The 18,082-nt window shown below is 38.6% G+C and overlaps 1 protein-coding gene across 5 annotated transcripts; it reads left to right on the top strand.

The window, feature by feature from the left end:
• Positions 1-365: 365 nt before the first annotated feature.
• tmod1 (tropomodulin 1) lies at positions 366-17,979 on the top strand. 5 transcript variants are annotated; one of them, XM_072384555.1, is made up of 13 exons: positions 366-691; positions 4,766-4,845; positions 4,974-5,031; positions 5,334-5,470; positions 9,020-9,176; positions 10,513-10,629; positions 11,879-11,968; positions 12,865-12,995; positions 13,465-13,572; positions 13,719-13,862; positions 14,211-14,355; positions 15,126-15,225; positions 16,390-17,979. In XM_072384555.1, exons 4-13 carry the CDS (start codon positions 5,348-5,350, stop codon positions 16,406-16,408), a joined length of 1,134 nt encoding a protein of 377 aa, XP_072240656.1. In that variant the 5' UTR covers positions 366-691; positions 4,766-4,845; positions 4,974-5,031; positions 5,334-5,347; the 3' UTR covers positions 16,409-17,979. The 5 variants fall into 5 exon arrangements, with proteins under 5 accessions (XP_072240656.1, XP_072240657.1, XP_072240658.1 ...); XM_072384556.1 differs by having other exon boundaries at positions 4,766-4,861; XM_072384557.1 differs by lacking the exon at positions 4,974-5,031.
• Positions 17,980-18,082: the final 103 nt, after the last annotated feature.

The raw sequence follows: 18,082 nt of genomic DNA, 5'->3' as shown, positions 1-18,082 counted from the left end.
ACCCAATTTTAAGCTAAATGAAAACAAGCCAGCTAAATTCATTTCAGCTGCAAACATTACTTGAATGTTTGTTATGTGCTATAATATAGTTTCAGAGGCCCTTTTTCCCTCAGAAATTATAGCAACAAACGTTTGATCGAATGTATTTTACTGGCTGCACCTTTACAGTTGTAAAGCGAAAAGGCTGCGGAGTGTTACCGAGTTTGACATCCTCGAAAATACCTGGATTTGCATCGAAAAACCAAACCCACGCAGATGAAGCTTACAGTTCCGAACCACTGTGTCCGACAATGGACGCAGGTTGACTTCATGACATCACTGTGTGTGACAGGGCAGCCCCGTGTGGGGGGGTGGGGGGAGAAGAGAGGAGGAGGAGGATCTCTCCCATTAAGTTTACTTTGCCCTTTGTGGGAGATGAGATTCAGCCTCCGCAAACGCAAGGAGAGTCGACCGGCATTTGAGGAGGGAAACGGTGTGTTCACGCTGAAATCTGCCGGATGATTCCAGACTTTCTGCGGCCCATGGACGGTTTCGTGTAGCGGAGTTTTGGCGGATTCCAGGGTTTGCGCGCTTGCATCGGAGCGGACCTCGCACTGCGACTCCAGGCGGCTCTGAGGGAAACCATATCTGGTCAAAGTATTCGTTGCTGTCACCCAGCTGGGCCGATTGTCTATAAATAGCGCCGGAGGAGGTACGTAAATTAATGCAAAAATTACAGTCTGCGGACAGTAACGCAGTCAAATAAGTGAAGACTGACTTTGCAGCTAATAGTTTAAAAAGTTACATGGACAGAATTAATGTCGTTGAGAGTAATGAGTGTTTCCCTCTTGAAAACAAAGAAAAAGCATTTTCATATAACTTATTGTTCATCAACATCTTTGTGAGGAATGTATTTGGAGGTTTCTGTCATGAAAGCAACACACCCTTACATTAAAGTCCCTTAGAGAGAGATAAGCAATGACAACTGCTTTAATCACATAAAAGGTCAATATAAGTGAATTATACTGACACCACTCTTAATTAGTAGCTTATAATTTTCCTTTTATTTTGATTATGCTCTTCAGCAGAGTTGTCACCATTGTCATTGCCTCGTGCTTCACTTAAAACATGCATTCAAATACATTCAGAAGTCTGCCATTCACTTCTCGGTTTTGTGATGCATCACGTTAGCAGACAACCTGAAACCACACTCTGATTAGTGAAGGGACAGTTGACAGAACATGGCGACATTTTGACCTCTGCAGAATGCACAAATGGCCTGACCTCAGGTCTAAGGCAGCGAGTGAGCTGCCATGTCCCTCACTATACAAATTATGATATACGACTCCTTGCTGGTATCCAGAGTGCAGGGGGGAATAACAGGCGCAGACACAGACGAGTGCAGAGTGTTCAACAAAATGAAGGACGGCTTCATTTGGTGTGCAAAAAAGACCTTAATGTAAAGAGAAATGGACTCCTGCATTGCAGTCACAGCAGATAACACACACAGCCTTTTTGTCTATCTCTGTACATGCGTTATGCGGCTTAGAGAAGCCAGTTGTCTCTCAGCTGTTTTCTTCGGGCCATTCTGACAGCTAGAGGCGAGAATTCCTTTGCCATGAGAAAAAGAAAGCACATCATTATTCTATTCATGTATCGGGACATAATAAGAAAATAAATTTAAATTGCCTGGTTTTTACCAGGTTTAAAAGATGGGGTAAATGCAGACGAATAACAAAACATAACATAGTACTGTACATAGTGTCATTGTTTGTTCAACAAAATGCAGAAACTTTGTGGGAAAACTGTATACCTTTACTGCTTTCACAGGAATTCAAAGGGAAGTAGCAGCCATGGCTGATAATCACATGCACATGATTAATTGATCATCAGCAAGTGTGATCATCTCTATAAAAGCAGGAGTTTTGCTGGTCTGCAGCATTCAGCTGTGTGTGTGTGTTAATACAGCGCCAAGGAGGAAAGACATCAGAAGTTAACTTTGGGAAGCAATTGCAGCCACGGGACCCGGGCACCTTTTTGACAATTGAAGCTTGGTGAAAACTGGCTCATGTAACTGGAAAATGATCCCAAGCACAGCAGCAAATCTGTTACAGGATAATTAAGATGTTGCAGTGGTACAGTCAAAGTCCAACCCTCAACGTGACTGAAGTGCTGTAGTTGGAACCTAAAAAGAGAGATGTTCATAAACAAATGCTGCAAACGTCAATGAATTGATGTAACATTGTAAAGAAGAGTGGATCAAAACTCCTCAACAATGTGAGAGTTACAAGGTACAGATGCTGAAGGTGCTTCTACATGATACTGAATCATGGGATGCACCATAAATGTTTTTTTTATTATGTCCTGATATGTAAAATCTCAGAACTGAAATCTCTTTTTCACATGACTGTAACATAAAATAGCTTTCCTCTCCCCACTCTTTCTTACTGTACTTCAATCTTTCACCTTTTCAATTGGAGTCTCCAGTTTGACTGATATGTAATGACCTATTTAAGATATTAGAATAAAAATGTGTGATTTGCAGTCTTCTTTGTTGTTATTTTACTGGGAAAGAACTGCAGTTTGTAGCATGACTTGTTTTCTTAAATATGGCAGCTGGAGATTTTACTGACGTAAGACATGTCAGTTACACATCTCTGCGATTTAAAGACATTTAGCAGGAAGTTTTCTTCTTAAACATGCAAAAGTCACTGTCGCCTAACTTCCTGCTCTGTTTAATGTGCTGAGTTATTGTCTGTAATAGGTTTTGGCCACTCTGAGAGCATGTGAGTGTAGAAAAACAAAACTCACAAGTTCAACACCTTTTTATAGCTTAGAACTTCTAGAGTCAATTATGACAAAGGCTTTTCTCACAGGAGAGCAGATATTTTTCAGTTTTGAGGTTTTAGATACACAAGCTGGACAGGCATGCTTTAGAGGAAGAGAGTCATGTCAAATTTCTGTGACTCTACCTTCTGGCTCAGGCCGTCTGCAGTTTTATTTCATCTTAGCTCTGTGAATGTCCCTATAATGAAGCAGAAGCGTGCAGAAACTTTATAAAAACACTCAAGGGTCTGTTTGATATCATCAGAGCAGGTCGATGTCTTCCAGTTGACTTGCAATGTTGTTTGGAGTTCAGCCCGGTTCTTGATCTCAAGTATTTGGAAACTTGTCGTGGCGTTAGAGAAAGCAGAACAAAAGAACAGCAAGCTTGACCCCGTTTCTTCGGAGATCAGCCAAAGCACACTTGCTGACATACGTGACATAAAAAAAAGAAACGTTTATACCCACATTTGTACTTGTTGAATTTTCTCCTCTTTGGCTGGTTTTGGGTTTGAACCAAACAGTTTCTGCTTAATTTGTGAAAAATTTCATTATTTGATGCAGGCTCTTTAAAGTTATTGAAAGTGTCGTGTTAGTATTCATCATTGTCACCTCAACACATTTCCGAATTTGACCCAAGGCTCAGAGACCACCCATGATGAGTGTTGGGTGTTTTGAGACCTAGAAAAGATCAGCTGCAGCTGATCTTTCATCTCCAAATCTGCTCCCACCAACAGGACAGAATTAGAGAGAAAGAAAAAGATTACCAGTATGTCCTCACTGCCATCTAAGAAAGAAACGAGTGTTCCATCACCTTTTCTTCAGAGCCCTTTGAAAAAGAAAGGAAAGCTGCCCTTTACACGTTTTATGACACCTTTGACATCACTTTCTTTTTTTGCAAAATGCAGTCATTGAATTATGTATGAAAAACTGTCTCTTGCCATTTACCACAAAGCTCTGGATAAGATTATTGTCATTATGTGTTATGATAAAAAAATATCCCCTGTGGGTTCATTTAAATTTTTAATGTTTTGGGCTGTTGGGTAGGTCAGTGGGTTGAGTAGGCCCTCCATATACACTGGAGGCTGTAAGTCCTCGTTGCAGTGTGCTCTAGTTCGAATCCTGGCCAGGGGCCCTGTGTTGTATGTCGTTTCCCTCTCTCTGCCCATTTTCCTGTCTTCTTTCCACTGTCAATGTAGAGCACAACACCTTTTTTTGAAACAGTAGGTCATAACCCATTAACTCACTAAATTTCACTAAATGTACAGATTTGCTGGTCTAGGCTGAAAGGTTGGACAAATTTTAGCCACTTTAATTGTGACTATGAATTGGGTAAAATAGAGCCATTCGGTTTGGGCATCCAAACTTCAGGCACTGCACAGTGTACAGTGTGTTTAACTGAGACTAAATAGGTTTCAAACTAATTTTGGTCCTCTATGGGACCAAACATTTTGGGTTAATTTTAAGGACGCACCGATACCGACACCGGTACCTATACCAGTACCGGTACAGTACCAGTATTATTATTATGTCGATAAGTAAAACCGTAGCGTGGAAAGCGGGAGTTGTGTCTTTTTCATATGACTACAAGCTAACAAGATGCTGGTTGTAGTGTCATATTTACTGAACAGAAGCAAGAGTGTTGTCAATTTTTCTCAATGAACATTTTGGAACAAAGTAAATAAGCACAGTCCAAAATCGTCAAACTTTTATTAAAGTTCAGCTATCCCAAATAAAAACCAGGTAACCACTAATTTAAAATATACAGTAAAAGAAGAGGAAATAACAGATCTGTTCATTAGAAGTGCATATAGCATTAGCTAGTTGACCACATTTCCATCTTACTAAAAACTTTAGATAAGCTGGAAAATACTTATTTACAGATAGTTGACTTCTGGTATTTGTTGCTGTCCAATTCTGAGAGCTGATAATCTCTTTTCTCACATGCTTTTTGTTCTTTCAGGTGTTTTGCTTTCCTTGGAGCGCTTCAGGCACTTTGCTGCCTTTTTATGCTGTTTTACCCCAGAGGTGGGGATCATTGAGGTGAGCATTGTCAAAAGTAAGAACAACATGTGATGCTCAGTCAGTGTATTGCACATCTACATCTTCTTCCACTGGTAAACCATTCTCCTGGCTGTTTCCATCATTTTTTCCCCCCAAAAAAATCTCAGATTTTCCAGACTCCTGATCATCTTCATCTTGTCTTTCTCATTTGGAGGTTTTATTGAGGTGAGGCAGCTGTCTGAATGTCTGTTGACTCTGTTAACGCAGAAAACACAGCAAGATAATGCAAGATAATAACGATTCAAGTAAAATCTTTCCTTTTTTTCAATTTCCAATCACTGAATCTCAAGAGGTAAAAGATACGGTAAAAGTATCAAAAATACACATCATTTTAGTTTATTTTATCCACAGTAATCTTTACCTGCCCACCATTTGGTCACGCCTGTGTAGAACGTAATGTACTCTTCTTTAATGAGACTCAGCTGTTATGGTTGAATTTCTGTAATAGATAACATCTATTTTTCCAGGCGTGTTGTCTAGAATGTCGGTGCTGAAGAAGGAGATGGAGAAGTACAGGGACATAGACGAGGACGAGCTGCTGAAGAAACTCTCAGAGGAGGAGTTGCAGCGGTTAGAGGATGAATTAGAGGAGCTTGATCCTGATGTAAGTTTACAACCCTTTAAGTCCATAAGGAGGGGTTGCTGTCAGTATGTTGGTTTCAGTGGAGAGTTATGGGGTGATACAGGCTTATTGGAACCCCTAAAGTAATACACTACAGTGAGCTGTCATTTAAACTGCTTCAAGGTGATAGCAGCGTTTTCTTTTTCTTTTAATGGTGTTAGTGCTGTGTATTCAAATGCACCTAATTTACTATTTAAAGTAAAGATGTTTTTTGGTGTTTTTATGGTTTCCACTGTATTTTACATACCAACCCTGATTCCATAAAGTCTAGGACGCTGTGTAAAATGTAGATAAACACAGAATGCAAAGATTTACAAATCTCATGAACCCATATTTTATTCACCATGGAAACTAGAAAACATATTAAATGTAGAAAAGCTGACATTTTATTGTTTTTGCCTGGAAAAGTAGCTGACAGCTAGATGAACTTTTTGCAACTAATGTGATTAACTATAAACGGGTCAGTAACATGTTTGGGTGTAAGAAGAGCACCTTAGAGAGACAGAGTCTCTCGGAAAGGAAGAAGAGCAAAATTTTAACAGTCAGTGTTAAACTGTGTCTATAAATCGTGGAGAAATTTCAGAATAATGTTCTTAAATGTAAAATTCTGAAGACTTTGAATATTCTATCATCTACAGTACATAATATCACCAAAATATTTAGAGAATCTTGAGATATTGTGCTAGGGGAAAACCGATCACAGATCTCAGTTTTGGATGTCTGTGATCTTCAGGCCCTCAGGTAGCATGGCATTAAAAATAGAAATTATTCTGTCATGGAAATCACTGCATGGGCTCAGGGACACTTTCAGAAATCATTGTCTGTGAAGACAATTCACTATGTCATCCACAAATGCAGGTTAAAGTTCTATCATACAAAGATGACACCAAAATAAAACAAAGAAGACTGTCAGACAAGAATGGGACAAAATTTCTCTCTCAAAGGTTCATCAACTGGTCTTCTCAGTTCCCAGATGTTTACAGACTGTTGTTAGAAGAAGAATGGATGCTGCACAGTGGTAAACATGACTCTGTCCCAACCTAACCCTATTTCATAACCTTTTCAGTATGATAGAAACTTTTAAACATCTAATCTGCTTTAACGTAGCCAGTAACTACAGTGGTCATAGAAATGCAGTAGACTAAAAAGTGATAGCAGTATAAAACAAGTACAAGTACATTAATTACCTCGGTTACTTTACATCAAACATGATCGAGGAAGTAAAGGAATAGTATCTGTATCTGTAAGCATGAGGGAAATTGACACAACTGACATAAAGTCTGGATAGGTATAATAATGTTAAAGCTTTGCAACTATTTAGTCTTTGCTGTTAATTATAATATTTCTCATTTTGTATTGAGTACAACTAAAGAAATTCCAAAACATCAGTAATGACTGACTTTCTGTTGGTCTTTTAGATGTTTTTATTTCTGCATGCACAGACAGAACACTCAGTGATATATCTTGAGTTGAGGTGCTGACAGTGGCTGTAATAGCTTTCAGATGAATGTCTAACTGCTCGTAAAGAGACTGGAGTCCCTCTCAATGCCAAGGGGATGACTGGTAGGGTTGATATGGAAGACCCTGTGTGTGTGTGTGTGTGTGTGTGTGTGCGTGCGTGCGGGTGTGTGTGAGAGAGGGACTGATGCCAGCAGTGAGCAATTGCAGGGGCTCCATGACGTAAACAGAGGACACAGTGAGAGGGCAGTGTGTTTGTGCATGCTTAGCTCGTTTGTGCCTTGTCACCTGTTACACAACAGTAAAGTGCCCATTTGCTTTGAAACAGACTGTAAGCAAGGCGTCCCACATCAGTTCCAGTAAAAGCTCTGAAAATGTCTCACGTTGGACTGGAAAACACGTCTGCAAGATGTACTGTGACTGTTGATAAAATAGTTTAATCAATAGTTAAACAGTCATCAAGAGAACATTCTGTCTTTGTACATGTGTTGTTTCAGTTTAGCCCTTCCTAGCTTGTTCTGTTTATTTCTTCTCAGACATCATGGTCCCATCCTCAAGGCACATCAGCATAAATGACAGTTACATGAATAACATGCTGTACCCTCTGACTCATCATTTAACTCCATGCAGACAAAGTGACCAGCTGTAAGTGTTGTGACGCACTGAGCTGCTAAAGAGACAGAAAGACTCCACACAGCTAAAATGGAATAGAATAAGTGCTTTGTACTGTATATTACAAAAATTAAAAACCAGTGCTATTGTTTCAACTTCTGATTATGCGATTTTGTTTGCCATTTTAACCTTAAGTAGCAAAAAAATATGTTGATGTAGGTTTTAAATGTCATTATCAACACTTGAATATCGAGATCTCTGAGTGCTGAGAGCAGAGATTAGATATGAAGCTATAAGTAGCACCTCTAAGAGCTTGGTTTTGAATGTTGCTTGAGGTTGAAAATAACTTGGTGTGCTGTAATGGTCTGGGAAACTTCTTGATCTTGAGTTGTGACAGGGACAGATATGTGAGTTACTTTTACCAGCACAAAGATACTGCACCACTATATTCATGTGTATCCTAACTTTGAATGAATTCTGATAATGTTTTTGTATAGAGGATCAAACATTTCTTCTGAAACCTCACTCTCAGGTGTTTTCCTGTTCAGTCGTGGATGATCATGTTTGATCTGAAAAGTGTCTTAGTTCCGTCTGGATTTCAGACTTCAGTTACTCAGTGTCTCATTGAATGTGTTACAGAACAAAAGGCTTGATTTACACAAGTATAATCTCTGCTTTACTGTATTAATGCTGAATATTAAAACAATCCTTTTCTGCTGACAAAGTTGGAAAAAGACACGCAGACAGCCATGCTAGCATCTCTGTTGGAGCTTTTTCACGAACAGAGAGAAACTTTGCTTCTTTTATCAATACACCGGACATTGGAACCAAAAATAGGTTGGTTCAGAATCTAAAATAGAAGTTCCCAGCAAGAACGAGATACCAGTCAAAAAACAGTCAGGATGACATCATTAAGGGCTGTGTGCCGAACTTATGAAAACAAACATCCAAATCTACTTGAATGAAGAGTGGAACTACTGTCATGGTAAAGTAATCAGTGTGCAATTGAGTGATTGACTCAGTTGTTTGAGTTCAGAGCAGACCCAGAATTACATGAAATACAAAAAAACACGATGAAGTGATCTGTTGGCAGCAAGCCTGTCTTTTTTTGTTTATTTCATATGGAGAGGGGGCAGCGTTAAAGGAAAATGATCACTGATATATCATGCTGGTATGATGTGTTATTCATTTCGTAGATATTGCAAATGACCTGCTGGTTGCGCTCGATGCATGTACCTGAGTCTATGATAATGCATGTAATTATTGTCAAGACATCTCCTTGAAAAATCAATTGATTTTCAGCTTCATGGTTGCCATAGAGAGAAATTCATATATCACCAGGATTCATCCTGTGGAGAAAAATTGTTGAACTATTGCATAGAGGTATTTTAGAGGTAATAGGTTTATTTCCAATATTCAGAGCCACTCTTTCAAATGATGTAAATTCCTCTCCTTTTATAGAATGCATTGTTGCCTGCTGGGCTGAGGCAGAAGGACCAGACCAAGAAAGAACCAACAGGAACATTTCAGAGAGACAACCTCCTGGCCCATCTGGAGAAACAGGCCAAAGAACACCCTGACAAAGAAGACCTGGTGCCCTTCACTGGGGAGAAGAGAGGTAGGAAATGGCATTTTTCTTTATGGAAACTATTTTGTTAATGAATTTATTCTTTTTGTATTTGACCTATTATGTTACACTTAAAGTACTTCTTTTAAAAAAAACAAATTTCTTGGGATTTTGGATCATTGGTGAGACAAAACAAAACAACAATGAAAGTGTTCAGTGTTTCAGGCCTACACTTAGCTTACATGATGAAGAAACGGCATGAAGTCGCTACATTGTGACAGAAGACAGCACTGAATACTGCGAATTAATAAGTCATTTGAAACCGTGAAATTTTGATGGATTATGAATTTTGAAAAGATAGTGTCAAAAGTAAATTGTTTATAACATAATAAATGTAAGCATTAACTTTCAAACTAGGTCTCTCAGTAATCTACGTTTAATCTCAGCTCCATAAATCCTCCCCTCATCAGGTCCTCAGAGGTCTGTCAGCTGACCAGCACCAGTCTACTGTGGACACAATGGTGTGTGCGTTATGTGTGAGATGCCAGTCCTCTCTTTGTAAAACTTTAGAGGGTCTACCAGCCTGTAATTCATTACAATTTTGCTTTAGGGAATCTTCTGGATGTAAAACTGAAGGTGGGGTAGCCACAATCACACAAACAGCCAACTCCATGGTGTGATTTTACATCAATGTACAATTCAACACAAGCCAGTGTTTTATTAACAGGGTCAAAGGGTTTGACTGAAACTCGAGGAGCAGACCACTCAAATGCAGACACACAACTATATTAGTGCAGACACAAATCTCTTGGACTCTACAGTCAGTCAGATGAAGTGACAACAGCTTGTAGTCAGGTGTGACATAAAGGGATACTCACATTCCTGAAGATGGCTCAGCTGTTTTGCAATAAAACTGATTTGTGTAACTGGACTGACGTCTGGCTAACATTACTGTGTGCTTATATATTATCATATATTTGAATGAGGCACTACTGTGTACACTGTATTTGTATGAGGTTTAAAGTTCTGACAAATTATTTGTATTTGTTTCTATAATCCTGAAGTTCACACTTAATGAAAAAATGTTATTACCTTGCCTGTATACAGCTACAATGGTATGATTACAACTTATCTATCATTTGAACTGTTTATTTAACACTGATGATGCATTTGTGGAATATCCGAGTTGTAATTGGGATATTCTAACTTTCTGCACCTTTTATGGCTGTAAAACTTCCATTTATGATCAATTGTCAATTCATTGCCTTTCAAACCTCCATCCATATCCCACCTCAGCAGCAGTGTATGTGAGACATTTGTTTGAGTCTGGAAGAGAACCTCCACTGAACTCTCTTGAATACATGAAATCTCTGACCTGATATTGCAGGAAAGGCCTGGGTGCCTAAAAAGAGGGTTGACCCAATGATTGAGAGTGTTACTCTTGAGCCGGAGCTGGAGGAAGCCCTGTCGAGTGCTACTGATGCAGAACTCTGTGATATTGCAGGTAACGCACCTTTAAACGCTTTAATATGCATTATAATTTCACTGTCCTTTTTTATTTCCACATTTTAATGTTAAAAACTGAATAAACTCTTGAAATAGCATTCATTTTCTAAATAAGGAAACCTAAAATATATAAACATAAAACATGCTCATTGATATACGCTAATACATTAATCTGTGACAGTCTGAAGTTGTATTGCTGGTCATATTAAAATGTAGGTGTCTTAACTATTTTTCATCCTCTCCTTACTCACTAATTGTATAAACGCAACCTCTTGGCTTTAACTAGTCTCTAATTTTCCTCATGCTAACTCTTTTCCATTCCTTTTAGTGCTCTCTCCATCTTCCCACCACTCTTCCTCTTCATCTCTCCAACAGTCTCTCCATTTTCTTCTACTCTCCCACCTCCACTGGATCTCTCTTTCCATTAGCTCAACACCATCCAGGTTATCTATTGACGGCACACCACATTAGCCTGGAACCAGTGTGGTTGTCTGTCATGTTCATGCCATCGTTTTATTAAAAGCAGACAATCTGAAAAAAAAAGACTTAATGATGCCCTTTGCATGTTTGTTACTGCTCATGCAATGCACAGTTTCAGGAAGGTAAATGCTGTAGATGTACAAGTTACTTTGTGCTGCATGTGCAAAAATTTGTGGCTTTTGCTGACTTGATTGAACCTTAAGTTCAAAGTATGTTTTTCCGTGCATTTCTGTAGATGGAAAACCCTGCTTACTCACATAAAGAGAGATGTTTTTGGAAACAAACCCCTTGAGTTGTGATAGGTGGCATGTCCTCTCTACTAAAAGCAGTTTGTCTTCTTTAGTAGCTGAACAGACAGTCAATAATCTCTCAATCAAAGAAGGGATATCTCTATAGATTGCTTTGTTTGTACAATTGATCATCCTTAGATAAAGGGCTCAGTCAGAAATATGTTTTATATATACTCTCTGTTCGACCACCTCATCAAATTGTTAGCTTCACAGGTTAATATCTTGACATAGTATAGGATGCAGAAGATGAAGTATTTCAAATATCTGCAGGTCAGCCGAGTAAGAGCAGAGGTTGTGGCTGCAGAAATTAAAGGTTAAACTTTGAGACCATACTGATGCTTGTTAAAACTTGTGTGATTTGCATGTGCTGCTGCAAGTACCTTTGTGAACAAAGTGACCCATAGTGTTGGCAACTAGACACTTCATTTTTATGTTGATTATCTTTCATTGACATTCTGTCATCTTGCTGTTTTCCAGCTATTTTGGGAATGCACACCCTGATGAGTAACCAGCAATACTATGAAGCACTGGCCAGCAGCACCATAGTCAACAAGCAAGGCCTCAACAGTAAGTAAAACACACACACTTGCACATTTGTAATCACTTGTATGTTACTGAATTGTTATTTGGAGAACTCTTGTTTTCTTCAATTGACACAAACACATGCGGTGCTTAGATATTCCAGAAACAAGTAAAGATGCCCTAAAATAAAGCAGATTGCAAGAAAGTGAAACTGCTGAAGTGAGTTGGGTTAGAATCACTTGACAGAGAGAAGGTTTACTTTGCTAAAGACAGCTGATTCAATCTTTCTTTCACTTCATACAGGCTCAAATATATTTACACGTTAAAACTTACTATGAGCAGACTCTCATATATTGTTCTAAAGCTCCTTCAGGAACACAGTATATTCTATTCAATCTGTTTGCATATAATTTTATAAACAGTGGAGAGTTGCCTATATACAGACTTAGAAAGCAAGCATTTCACTTCCAAATATGACTAGCACACAAAGAGAGCCAGTTCTGTGCCACCTGTGGAAATTGTCTATTTTCTCAATCATGGAGATGTTTATCTAATTTTCTCACAAAAATACTGTGTTGAATTACTCTATTAAAGGAATAATTTAACTCGACCATTGTCTGGGAAAAAAAGATTGCACTTTTATAATCAATAAGAAGTCCTATGCTTTGTTTGGCACAAAACCCTCATGCAAGCACATGTAGCAAGACTCCCTAGCAATCATTTATCCAGATAATGCTGTTTACAGTGTTAAGTGAAGTAGATTTAGAAACTGGCAGACTCCAAAACTCTTAATCAGGACATGTGTCAAGTAGTGAAAAGACGTCATGTTTATACTAAAGCACTGATGATGAGGTTAGATGTACTCACGTTGGACTATTTAGCAGAGCAAGTTCTTCCTGCAGCTGAGTCTAGTATAAAGTTACTATACTTGTGTTTCCCAGGTGTGATCCAATGCACACAGTACAAGCCTGTCCCTGATGAGGAGCCAAACTCCACTGATGTAGAGGAAACACTGATGAGAATAAAGAGGAATGATCCTGACCTGGTCGAGGTCAACCTGAACAACATCAAGGTGAGAATATTGTGTTGTTTTTTAGGATAAAAAGAGAGGATATGACTTAAAAGGTTCAGTGTGTAGCATGTTGTGTGATCTGTTGAAAAAAATGTGATAATGTATAAGAAATATAAAATGCACAACATGTTTAAGCCTGTGTGGAATTGGCTGAAAATAAGAGAATTGGAGAATTTATATCCAGAGATGCTGCAGTTTCTTCTTTTGCAAAAAAGAAATTCCACAGTAGCCTAAAAGGAACAAACTAAAGTTTCCATGACAATAGTTTTGTAAAACACAACAAAAATGTTTCTTGTTTTCTTTTACGCAGCACAAAAGATGGAATTGAAAAGGTAGAAATTGCATAAACACAATTCTTTGATGTTTGTAGTATTGAGTGGATGAAACCACCGTCGGAAGGGGGAAAAAAAGGACATTTAAAGAACAATTGTGTGTTGTATTTGTAATTAGTGTATTTTTCTGTACCTAGAACATCCCCATCCCAACTCTGAAGGCGTATGCTGAGGCTCTGATGAAGAACACCGTGGTTGAGAGGTTCAGTATCGTAGGAACCAGGAGCAATGACCCTGTAGCATTTGTAAGTATTTTGTTAAAAATTTGACCTGAATACAAATGTAATGTATTGGGAATGTATACCCTGTTAGGCTACAAGTATCACTTTTAGAGCAAATGGTTTCAAATCAATGCTTGAATTGTTTCAGTGTATGCTGTGTGTTTCCTCAGGCCCTGGCAGAGATGCTAAAGGCAAACACGATGCTGAAGAGTCTGAATGTTGAGTCCAACTTCATAACAGGATCTGGAATCCTGGCCCTCATCGAGTCATTGCAGAAAAACAGCACACTACTTGAACTCAAAATTGACAATCAGGTACCAGGGAACACACGACCCGCTGCCTGCAGACTCAGTTTACACAGGCTGTCGCTGTCACTTCACTCTAATGCCTCTTGATCGCATTGTGATGTGTCATCCTGCATGGTTGTGCATCCATGACTCATTTCTCCCTCAGATGTTTTATAACCTTGCTTTGATATTTTTTATATGTTATGTGGCTTGTGGCTGTTATTCAATGTTCATTGATTGAAATAATATGAAAGACTCACTGCTACCCTTTCATTCTTTGTTGTCAAAAGAGAGGATGGTAATCATTTCTTGACCCCTCTTAATCTTTCTTTTAACTGCTTTCAACCCCTCTATTTCCATCCATCCAAACTCCAGAGCCAGCCTCTGGGAAACAAGGTGGAGATGGAGATAGCCAGCATGCTGGAGAAAAACACCACATTGTTGAAGTTTGGGTATCATTTCACCCAACAGGGCCCACGCCTCCGTGGCTCCAATGCAATGATGAACAATAATGATCTTGGTGGGTGTCACACACGCATACATACACTTACATTAGGAAGTGAGATAAGTTACAGTGGTAACCATGACAAAAGTCTTTACGCTATATTTAAACCTTTAAAGTACATACTGCAACTGATGACAGAGTCGCCTCATTATGCTCGAGTTGGTTATGTAACTAATACAATTTTTCAGCAGTGTAGTATTTGGCCTTGTTAGTCGACGTGTGCGCCAGTGTTGCTGACACCTTATCTTCACTATATCTCCACAAATTCTACTTCAATCAGAGACTAATAGAAGAACTGCAGTGATATCATCGGTTGGTAACTCGGTAGGACGGCCAGAGCGCCTCAGCCAACGAAAACAGTACCTTCCTGAGTTATGACATCAGCACTAAGAAAAGACTTGTGCATGAGAGAGAACATAATGTAATGATTGAAGGAACTTTTTCCTGCTCTGCACATGCACAAACTATTTGGGTAATTCTTCCATACGATTTGGATACGATACGAGTTAATTTTTCATTTTTTTGTCTACAATCCTACCAAAGGATTTCTAGTGAGCTTCACTTGTTTATATTGATTTAGAAAGACAAAAAAATGTTTGCTTCAGTGGTATGTTGGCTGTATTCCCAATCCATAAAGGTTTTAGGTTCAAAATTATCTTTGATAATTTGATATTTTGTCTCTTGTGGTGATATAACCTGCTAGTATTGTACTCCAAATAAGTGTGTGTGCATGTTAGTGTCATCATTTGTAACAGTTTTCTTTCAAACCCCTTCTCATTTTCAAGCCCGGGTTGTCAGGTCAGAGTCGGATGGCACGTTCACCCTAACTCTATCTGTTCCTGAGCTGGAGAGAGCCTTTGGAAAAAAATTCAAGTCCAAGACTAAGTAAAACAAATGACACAGCTGAATCCCAGACCCAACATGTTTGACTGTTCAGCCTTACCTTTCTGCTGCCAACATCCAGACTGTTGGAACCGCTGCCACCTCCTGTCATGCTCTATTTCTTCTTCACATCACTTTTGTCATGTGCTTTCAAAGGCCAGTCTTCCCTCCCCAGTATATTTCCAAAAAATAAATATTAGAGAAGTTATTGCAATGATATTATAATCCACCATTTTAAATAGTAACAAGAATAACCATCAAGTAAGATCAAATTTTCCCAACAGTCATTGAGATGACATGGATGTACATCTCTGAACTTTGCTTCTCTCATACAGAGACATTTGAGAGAAGCAGAGTTTAAAACTGATACTGAGCTAAAGACAGATCCCCCAACTCTTTGGAAACTATTTTCAGTCTTTACGATCTGAGTGTACAGGATCAAACTTCCATCTTCCTTTGCTTAAAAGCTGGAGAAATATGTTGCTTCCTGCATCATGTTATCATAGGAAACGTGCTGTATCTTTTAAATTCCTTCTCTTTGGATCTGTCTCCTCTCTTGATTTGTTGTTTTTTTTCCATACTTCTGTTGGAATTTGGCTCACTCTGTTCAAGCAGTCTGTCCTCTTCCCTTCTAAAGACTGTACTTCAGTGCTTTAAAGCTGAATCATCCTCAGGAACCCTCCCGAACCTCAAAAAAACCTGGGTTTGTGTTTTGGAAATGTGTTTGTGGTTATTGATTTTTTTCTTTGTTTTGTATGTAACAAACAACGTTCTTGACAAAATCACAACCTAAACTGAAATGTATTGAGATTCAAAGCAAATTCTGCAATATGGACCTAATCTAAGTGTCTTTTAACTCAGCCAAGAGTTACACTAGTTCATGTTTAAGCATAAATTTCAGCCTGCTTAGGCTTAGCAAGGTTTCCACTAATCATTTCCCCGGTCCACATTGAGGCTGATCCAGTCCTATGCTTATCAGCGTGCATTGCATTTGTCTCATTTTCTTTCTTCCTTCCCCTGCCCTAACTCTTTACCTTTGCAGCTGCCAACTGTTACTTTTTGCCTTGCTTTTTGAAGACACTTCCCCTCTCCTCGGCTGTTTCTTCATGTGTTTTTTTTTCAATCTATTTTCTTTTTGTAACTCTGAATTTTTCTCTCCATCTTCAGTAAGAAAGAGAAGGCTTGAGGGAGGCCCCATCTTCCCAAAGTGTCGAACGAATGTGTAGAAACCAGGGCTGCCTTCAACTTCCACCAGCCATCTGTGACCCCATCATCATCCTCACACCCACCAACAGTCCACTACGACAGGTTCAATTGTTTTAACTTACAGACTGGTAGATGTTAAAGGATCCAATTAGATTAATCAGCAGCGTCACTTTTTCTGCAGTTATCACTGTTTCTGTGAGTTCAATTAATTACAATGAACATTGCTCTGTTAATGAGTTGTGTTGCCATTACTGCTGTTTTCAGTAGTTCTGTCATTGCTACAAGGTCAATCTACAAGATATTTTCTACAAAACTTTTCTTCAAACTAAATGTCTTGAACTATAAGAAGAAATGCTGTATTAGACAGACATAGTTGTGAAAACCTGATGTTACACCCATTTAGTGAGTAGCTCTGATATTAAGCTATACAGATGTTTGAGTAAATGACAGGTAAACCTGGTTACTGTGGGAATTGTCACTATATGCATAAGATATTTATTTTAGACAGACCTGGGAGAAAGAGTTAGAGCCATTCAAATAGCTTGCATCAACTGTGCCTCATTGCGTAAAAATGTTGCTCTGAAATGAAATACATAAGGCAGTGTTTATATTGGCAATGCTTGCTAGAAAAGGCAACTTCCATTTTCCCCCCTTAATTAGATATTCTTTGAGCAATCTGTAAGAAAGAGGGAAGAATATTATCTCCGGTTAACTTTATAAGTCAGACTACAAAAATAAAAAAAACAGCCAACAAGTATTTGAATGCATTTGCGTCACGATTTCAACCAGGTCTGGTTTGTTGATTGTGTTTGTTTATTTGTATTTACTGGAGCTAAACTTTCAGCTTTAATTTCAAATGGTTGTTACTGTAATTTACTATAACAGGTTTCACACATAATGCCTCAAAGGAGAAATTTCTTGTTTTTTGTTTTTTTTTATGACAGTACTCAGATTACAAAATCCACCTATTTTGGTAGAGAAATGCTGACAGGCTGATTGCAAATATTTTTATAACATGTTCAACTCTGACGGGTCGTCACTGAACATCTGAAGCAATCTTTTTACTCAAGGACAAATCCTTTTGATAAACTCCAACAGCTTTATGTTGGATAAATCTGACTGAGAGAGCCCTTGAAGCTCCAGTGATTTTCACAGGAAATTGTGCCTTTTTATCAGATCAAGAGAAAATGGGTTCTGGATCACCTGCTTCAAGAATCAAACATGTGTCCTTGAACTGCTGTACCAGAGTATCTGATTCTGGAAGCATGTTTTAACGGTAGATAACCTATTTCATGTTCTTTTCTATCCCTGCTTTGTTCTATATTTGTCAGTGCTGAGGGCATCATGCAATGAATGGTAACTATGGATGTAAACATTTGTAACTGAATGCTATATGACAAAGAGGACTCTACTTCCTACACCCACAGTTTTGTTTGTGTTTTGTTTTTTTTGGTGATATTGTAGTGCTTGACTCTGTTTTGTTAAGTAGAACACTGTAGAACTTTTGTTTTGTTGAGATTTTTTGTTTATGGACTCATTAAAGCTTAAAAATCATTTTTGCTCTTCTATTTTCATCACATTTGTTTTGGTTGTTTTCCTGAAGACAGAGTGCAGCATTCTCCCACACGTAGATCACAGTGACACTCTGTGGCAA

The sequence above is a fragment of the Leuresthes tenuis genome, unplaced genomic scaffold, assembly GCF_036924035.1.
Source record: "Leuresthes tenuis unplaced genomic scaffold, fLeuTen1.0.hap1 SCAF_4, whole genome shotgun sequence".
Classification (NCBI taxonomy): Eukaryota; Metazoa; Chordata; class Actinopteri; order Atheriniformes; family Atherinopsidae; genus Leuresthes; species Leuresthes tenuis.
The sequence above is the reverse complement of the archived record's forward strand: the minus strand, read 5'-3'. Positions and strand labels throughout refer to the sequence as shown.